Source organism: Symsagittifera roscoffensis, chromosome 4, assembly GCF_963678635.1.
Source record: "Symsagittifera roscoffensis chromosome 4, txSymRosc1.1, whole genome shotgun sequence".
Taxonomy (NCBI): domain Eukaryota; kingdom Metazoa; phylum Xenacoelomorpha; order Acoela; family Convolutidae; genus Symsagittifera; species Symsagittifera roscoffensis.
The window spans coordinates 43868559-43877423 of record NC_087065.1 but is presented as its reverse complement, the minus strand read 5'-3'; the positions used below and the strand labels follow the sequence as shown (position 1 = coordinate 43877423).

The 8865-nt window shown below is 34.0% G+C and overlaps 1 protein-coding gene across 1 annotated transcript in view; it reads left to right on the top strand.

The window, feature by feature from the left end:
- Window positions 1–1344: 1344 nt before the first annotated feature.
- Window positions 1345–8865, top strand: part of LOC134844898 (tyrosine 3-monooxygenase-like) — a 151860-nt gene continuing 144339 nt past the window's right edge. Inside the window, exons 1-2 of the mRNA XM_063861725.1 lie at window positions 1345–1565; window positions 2038–2205. Coding sequence (XP_063717795.1) covers window positions 1383–1565; window positions 2038–2205 — 351 coding nt within the window. The 5' untranslated portion in view covers window positions 1345–1382. The remainder of the gene's footprint in view (window positions 1566–2037; window positions 2206–8865) is intronic.

Sequence of the window (8865 nt, the reverse complement as noted above, 5' to 3'; positions counted from 1 at the left end):
ACCTGCCAAGCGGATGTGCCCAATTTTTTTCTCAAAAATTTATGGCTCTCATAAAAGTCAATAAATGGCTTTGTACCGTCGTTTGAAAGTATTTGATTTTTTTTCGAAAATGAAATCTTCGTATCTTGAGTTTTTGCGTTCAATCGAAACAATTGTGTGAATCTCTTGTGCTCAAGCGGTTACGCCCAAGTTTTTTTACACAAAAAGGTTTGCTTCGAGGAACAATCAAATTTTTGATTTTTGATCATTTTTTGGAAAAATTCTAACTGGAAAACCACCCTGCCACTTTTTAGTAGCAGTTTTCAGTTCATTAAGAAAACCTGGTTTTGGTAATTTTTCAGCGTCTACGACTTTCTCATTGTAAAAAAAAAGAGATAGATTTCGGAGAGTCAAATTTTTGAACTTTTGATCTTTCTTAGAAACTTTTTGATTTTAATAGGAACTATCCTATCAAATTTGAAACAAAGGATTTAATGGAGAGAACCGGTTGGAAGAATTTTGTTTCTCACAAAAAAGCGGCGATTCCTGTTTTGTGAGGAAATGTTGTGGTCTTTGGGAAAATAAAATGTCTTTACAATTTTCACTCTTCTCAGTTATTTTCACTCTTCTCAGGTTTCGGGCAAAGTCAAATTTTTGAAACTTTCCGTTTCATCCAGCATAAAAAGTATGTCGAGCAGCTTTCTCCGAGTTTTACTTGGCCCCTGTTTTTCTTGTATTGAGTATAAGAACGTTTTGGTTTCTTAAGTTTTTTTCAACATACTTGTTTTATTTTTCGATTATTATGTTTTGTTATGTTTGTGTTGTATCGCACTTTGTTGAAACTTATATGGTAAAAATTGAATTTAAAAAGATTTTCCCAGACCTTAATAAGAAGCTTTGGAAATGTTTTTTGGAGTTTTCATTAATCAAAGTTTCGAAAAATTTGTTTCGCAAAACATCTACAGAAACATACGCACAGACGCACGCGTAATATGTTTAGATAAGTTCGTGGTTAATTCATCATCTCTTTTTTATTACCACGGCAAGCTAATCAAATTTAATGCACTCAAATAGGCCAGTTCTAATTTTAACCTGAAAACCATTAACCCTATTTTAGTTTTGAGGTCCATATTATCACTTCAATTCCCAATTTTTGTCGTCCATCATAATAACTGATCGTCTTTAATGCCGTTAATGGACTTATATGATGTTTTCATCAAAAAAGTTCACTTTTAGCTGAATTAATTTATTTAGAATTAAGGGAGAAAGTATTCCGGGGAAAATTACTTTTTTGAAGCATAGATTAACTTTTTTCATATCATTTAATCTTTTACATTTGTTGTTGAACAAAAAATTACAATTTTTTCAAAGTCTATCTTTGAAAACAAAAAATTTGAAAAAAAATGTCACTTGAAGAGACCAAAACAGACGTGCAGAACCAGGCAGTTCCCGAGGAGGTAGAGTTGGTTAGAGAAGTCCCGTTGTCACCCGCTTCCCGTCTGACTCAGAGGCGGCTGACGTGGAAGAACCAAGACAGGTCCTCATGGAGCAGCTTCGACTTCAGAACCAGTTTCGACGGAACCAAAGTGAGTAGTACAATATCATTGGATCTTTTTACTCCCGTCACCCACTTAGCCAAAATCAAACAAATTTTAACCAGTTCATTTTGTACAGAAATTACACAACGAGTTGCTATAGAAAATTGAAATTTGTAAAAGCTGTTGATAAAATGAAAAAAGCTGTATTCAGTTTCCATGCAAGTTAGTTGTAGATTGTGTCAAATAAAACTGTTTTTTGGCCAAAATATCCTGGGACGCGATCTATAATAAGATAAACAATAAACAGTCCCCGCAAAAATTTTTTACGCATGCCTTTGAATCCTTTGTGGTGATATTGAGTTCTGAAAGCAGGGGTGTTTTCAGAAAGGGAGCAGAACTCTGCGGAAATTACTAAAAAACTTATTCGAATCAAAACAGTTTTGAATAGCTCTAACCCCTTATGAGAATATAACAAAAAACGAATCTGAATTTTGAATTACGAGTGTTTTATCGTTTGCAGCGTGAAAATCTTGTGGAAGATTCGATTGCTGAGATGAAAACCAGGAAAGAACACGAGAATGAAAAAGCAGACAATGAGCTAGAGGCCGAATGTATTCCCAAACAGTTCCGTGTTGAGATTCGAAACTGCTCGCTCGCCACTCTCTCTTCAACCGCTGAAGTATTACATGTTAGTCCCGTCAAATTTGCCTGAAAAATACAAATTTTTTCTATTGCTGACTGGAGAATAGTTTATTTAGGAGAGTAATATAATACAGACAGGTAAACAATAAACCGCATGTACAAATCGAACCCACCAAGGATCATGCAAAAAGCTATGCAAGTAGTATATGTGTGAGCTGATCAGGGGGGGGGGGGTGGATGGAGACCCCCATGTATTAAGATAGGGAATAGAGTATCCGGTCTCCGAGCTATGTATTAAGATAGGGAATATATTTCCTATGTATTAAGGTAGGGAATAGGTTTCCCAATGTATTAAGATGGTAAGGTTTCAGATGGTAAGTTTCAGAAAAATTTTTGGCGCCCGATCTTACCATTTTTTAAGATTCTCTACACCAATGCGATAGGTTATAGATTTTTTCATTGTATTAAGATATTATTTTTATTTTGTTTTAAACCATTAGAGTTTAAATTGAAAGTGTCTGAAACTATGCTGAAACCTAACTGAAGCTTCAAAGAAGAAATAAAGTTTTTCAGAAAAAAAAACATAGGGGTCTTCCACCTCCCCCCCCCCACTTCATCTCCAACATAGGGGGGGGGGGGGGGGGGGGGTGGAGACGCCCATGTATTAAGATAGGGAATAGAGTATCCGGTCTCCGAGCTATTGTACCATCTGAAACCTTGCGATCTCAATACATTGGGAAACCTATTCCCAACCTTAATACATAGGAAATCTAATCCCTATCTGAATACATAGCTCGGAGACCGGATTCTTTTTTCCCGATCTTAATACATGGGGGTATCCATCCACCCCCCTGATCAGCTCACACATATACTACTTATGCAGCTTATCGAGGCATGACCCTGAAAAAACCTATGACAAAAGTTGCGAGATAATATCCGACTTGATGATTCAAAAAAATAAATCTACAAGATCTCCATTATCTTTAAGAAACAATTAAAACAATTTTTTGAAATACCCATTTAGTTGATGCTCAGTTAATTGGCTTAGGTTATCTGGTATCATCTCGTTTGATTTCAAAAAATTATAACAATTTAAGAGACACATTTTTCCATGAACGATGCATTATTTGTGATGTAGTTTTTATGCTTGGTAAAATTTTTGCCACAGAGGCCCGAGTAACCCGACGATTATTCAGAGATTCCAAATTAAACGTTTTAAGGGGAGTTTTACCTCGAAGTTGATTAAAAGTTTCTTTGAATATTTGTCTGAAATATAAGTCAAAAACGGTGTCAATCTCAAACGAATGTAGGATATATGAGGCATGCTCAAATTTTCTCTTGAAACAAATAGTTTTAAAAATACGTTTTTGCATCACAAATTTTTTTTCTATTAGGCTTTTTGATGTTGCGCCAAATGCAATTAAACCGTAGAAAATGAATGGCTTTGCATAGAAGTTATAAAATTTAAACAGCACATTTTCGAGAAATAGTTTCTACCCTTGAATAGTAAACCGTTAATTTTAGCTAATTTAACACAAACATTATTAATATGACTTTCAAATTTGAGTCTGTTGCCCATTTGAATTCCTAAATACCTAAAATCAGAAACCTCCGCTAGTACATTATTACCAAAAGAAAATTTTTCATTTAAGTTATCCCGTCCAAACTTCATTATTTTGCACTTCTTTTGATTTATGAGCAGTTTGTTATTATTGCACCAATTACATATTTTATTTAATTCTGTCTGGAACTTCGTTTTGGATGCAAATTTTTGAGCACCAACTACCGTTGTATCATCTGCAAATAATGTTAGCTTAACGTTGCTGGCCGACGGCATATCATTTATGTATAAAAGGAACAGAAATGGCCCCAAAACTGAACCTTGAGGAACACCTTTTGTACATTCTCGCATATTCGAGACCGATTGATTCGAATAAACATATTGTTTTCTCCTTATAAGATAGTTTGTCATTAACTTGTGAATTTTCCATCTGAACCCATATTGATAAAGTTTGTCAAGCAAAAATTTCCGATCAACTGTATCAAATGCTTTTCTCAAATCAATAAAGCAGGAGTATCCGAATTTGTTATTATCAATTGATTCACGAAAAAAGTCAGTAATGGACAAAATGGCTTGAATACAGGAATGATTACTTCGAAATCCAAACTGATGCTTATCAATCATGTTATTTTCAGCGGCAAAATTGGATATGCGCTTGAAAATTTGTTTTTCAAAAAATTTACTTTTTCAAGACAATAAACTAATTGGACGGTAGTTATCGGGCTCAGTTTTGTCGCCATTTTTGTACAATGGTAAAATTTTTGCAATTTTGAGAAAATTAGGAAAACACTCTTTTTCGAAGCAGATATTTAAAAAATGCGCTAAATGGTCAGCCAGCACCGGAGCAGAAAATTTTACCATTTTACTACATACCCCATCATGACCAGTAGACTTTTTATTGTTCAAGTTTTTAATTACTTCAGTATCTCATATCCATTGGTATCATATATAACGAACGTGTTTTTATTAACTGGAAAATTTGATCTATACACGTTTTGTTTGAAGTTTTCTGTTAGTTTTTCTACAATAATAGCAAAGTGTTCATTGAAAACATTAACATCCAGCGAAGCAGTATTCACATTTTTTTACCAAAAAAATGTTTTAAAGCATCAAAAATTCCGGACGAGTTCTTCTTCCTCGTTATCAAGTTATCATAGTAGCGGCGTTTACTCACCCTTATAGCCTTAATAACATTGTTCCTACATGAGGTGAAATTATTTCTGTTTTCAATGGATGGTGTCTGAACCCACTTTCTGTGTAACACTTTTTGGTTATTCATCATTTTCTTGATTTTCAGATTAATCCATGGGTGGTTGCTTTTATTCTTTTTTCGGATTTTTTTTGAGCAGTACTTTGAAAATTCATCAATCATGATTTGGGTCATTTCAATGATGTAAAGGTCAGTATCATCATCATTAAGTTTGTTCAATAGATTTTTTTGCAAAAAAAGAAATTTTAAACAAAAATCATCATTCAGTAGTAAATCATAGTTGAAATCCGATTTATAAGAATCCACGTTTTGCTTTTCTGAAATAATTTTTAGGTGGCACATAAGTCCATAATGGTCACTAATAGTACAATTTTTTGTTGTTACCTGAGTTTCCTCCGCCGCAATTATATGGTCAATGCATGTACTTGATATTTTAGTTACTCTAGTTGGCTCGATATTTTGAACTTCTAAATCGAAAGAAAGCGGAAGATTTTTGTAGTAAAAAAAGTTGCGCTGGTTACCTATAATATCGACATTAGCAAAATCACCCATCAGCAAAATTTCACCGCTTAATGCTTTCAGTTCAAGCAATAAATCTTCAAATAAATTCAAAAAAGTTCTAGTTTGAGATTTGGTGGACGATATATTATGCAAACATTTAGTGGAGTGTGATCGACAAAACACATTTTGATAACGATGTGCTCCAAACTGACTGGTAATTTAAAATAACTATATTTAAGGCCAGCTTTAATGAAAACTGCAACGCCCCCACCTCTAGCGTTTACGCGGTTTGCACAGACAATATTGTCATAACCTTCTAAGTTATATATGCCAATAGGATCATTGTCTTAGAGCCATGTTTCAGTCAGCCCGATTAATGCAGGCTTGTTATCAAAGGATTCAATTGAAACTGATAATTGGTCATGATGGGCTCTTATGGATTGAACATTTAGGAAAAATGCTGTTTGCGTTGTTGTCAGGTCAGTCATATCTCGCAAAAGGTTTTTTTTAATGGAACAAGAGAGATTTACGGCAAAAAACTGTAAATAGAGATGGAATGCTTTTGCCACTAATCAGAAGCGTTTTCACGATTATTTTTTCCGTTGTTGACGAATTTGGACTGTGGAGATTCTCTTTGAAGTGATTCCACAAATTGCACCAATTTGACGGGATCCGATACCCTACTGTACAGTTCATCAATCAGATGGTTTCTTTCCACATTTTTTGGGGTTAATTCTCTGTCACGTTTCCTCACTGAAACAATAGGAGGGCGAGAAAAGTTGTTTGAATGATTTTGTAACACACGAAGAATTTGTTTTCTGGCATTATTTGCCTGTCTTGTCATCATTAGATTCTTGTTATTGAAAATTTGATCAGCATCCTTAATATCAACTAAATTGTGCCTTTGAAATCCACCATCTGCTTTCAAAACGAAAACTTGAGGAGCACAATTATATGTAACTGTGTACATTCCCAAGCCCCGAGAATAATCAAGAAGCTCTGAATCGCGCTGAGTAAGTCTCTCTGTTATATACACTGGTTGCTTATTTACAGGGTGCAAAAAATCTTTCAATAACTTTTTCCTGCCATAATTCTGTTTTTTATATCAAAGTAGACAAATTTCACTATAACCCCACATTTTTGGTTTTGACTCACAGGGCCGAGGGGATGGCATGCCTTCAGGTCGTAGCTGTTCACCTCAACGCCCATAACTACATTAAAAAAAGGCCAGAACATGTTGGGTAAAATTTCCGGAACGTAAAGGTAAATTTTGCAAAACAACACAATCTTTTGAACTATATCTTTCCATTTCATTAACTTTATACTCTAGAAAATGCACCCGATTGTTCAATCCAACAATGATATCATCCTTATTTTTTACATTCTCAATTAGCCCTTGTAATAGGTCTTTCAATTTAGGATCAAAATTTACTGTATCTTTTATTTCATCGAATAAAGTATTGAGATTCGTCATTGAATAAGTGTGCGATGTTTTAAATTCGTGGCAAGCAAAAATAGCAGTTTAGAACCGACTGTTTCTCTTTGAAGGTCACCGTTTTTGACTGATAAATAAGTCACTAACTTTTGTTTTTTTTCTCAAATGTTAGCAAAAGCAATAAAACAAATAAATTTTTCAGCATATGTACATTTGCTGAGGTACTTTTGTTATATCTTTGCACATTTTGTATCAAAAATTTTTGTCAGCCGGTGAACTTTTTTGATGAAAACATCAAATAAGTCCATTAACGGCATTAAAGACGATCAGTTATTGTGATGGACGACAAAAATTGGGCATTGAAAGAACAAAAGTGCAACCGAAAGCCCGTGCTGCCGAAAACCCGAAATTTTCGAACCTGTCAAAGTATTTTTTTACACCAAAAATGCATCAAATTTGTAGTTCCGTTTGGCTAATATTTTCTTTCGTCATTCGTTCCTTATGAAATGAATGCTTTCTCACGCCTTAAACATCAAAATCACGCTTCAATAAAAAAGATTTATATTGCGATTAACAAAAGTTACTGAATCCGGCACGGCAATTTTTCACAATGTCATTTAAGTTCTAATACCAATTTATTGCACAAAAAATGAAAGATAAAACAAAAGTACCTCAAAACGAGTAGTCCTTAATAAATTTCGAGCTTTTCGGTTTTCATTTATGCCGGTTTCATTGAACTATTGTTCCGATTATTGTAATGAAAGTAACGGAATATCGACAAATTTCGACTTTTTAACAGAGTTATTTATGACTGATTTTTCAAAATATCGTGTAAAAGGTATTGTGGTCCTGAGCTTAAATTTGAAAAGATATTCCACCTGTGATCATTTTTCGTAAAATTATGGGGGTTTAAATATTGCCATTTCGGCCAATTTAAGACTATTAACGCGTAAGGGGAGATTTATTCAGTCTTAGAAATCGTTTCAAATTGGTTGAAGGAAGCTTATTTGCCATAAATGATTTAATACCAGGAGTGAAATCTATCACTTTGTACTTTATATGACGTGTGGAGATTCACATAAATCTCAATTTTTAAAAAAAGTTTTCGTTTTATTTCATTACAATTGATATTTTCATCTTATTACTGCTCTATAGACCTTAGAAGGCAGTCGGAAATTAAGGTTTTCACCCTGATACGAGCAGTCTTCTATTACTTTTATTTTTTTTGACGTGAAGGAATCAGTTTTATACACAAGCTATTTGCCAACGCTTTTGCCAAATGTACAAAATTTGCCCAAAATTTTGCATATGTGCTAGTTTTGCTAGGTGTTTCAATTTAAAAAGTCTAGATTTTTTATTGAGCCTATGGCCATTGGTTTCGTTTTTGTCGAGTTACTCCCTGTTTTTTTCTAATCTGAACGACCTTAAAAATAAACTGGAGGCTAAGTCATAAACACTTTTTATGCTGATGCACAGGCATCGCATTTTGAACTTATTTTCTGGAAATCTGTCTTCTACAAAGTTTTTGTGAGGATTTATTTGATTTCATTATGTTGATCTAACAAACTCATTCAGTTTTCCGTACTCAGTTCTTGTGTTCATTGATTTTGATTAATTAGGAAGCAACAAAGGTTGCGGAATTTTTTCAAAACCAAAACTCGGATTTATAAGATTTTAATCCTTCTGTTGAAATTAATAATTAATCATTTTAATCGGACGTTCACCACTTCTGCTGCTGCTCTATTTGCGTGTTTTTTTTCACCTTAATTGATTTGACCTGATGGTTTTGTAATTATCGAACTAACCTTTTTTAGTTTACAGCAGACTAGATATTTGTGGCCCGGTACCTAAGCTCGTGAATCAAATTTTCTTTTATAAGTTATAGTAAGCTCTGAGAGAAAAAAAAACAAAACTTTCACTGCTGCTTAGTTTTTTAAAACATTTTGTTCGGCATGTGAGCTTAAAAACCGAACCTTAGAAAACCGTGGTGCACCGTGAC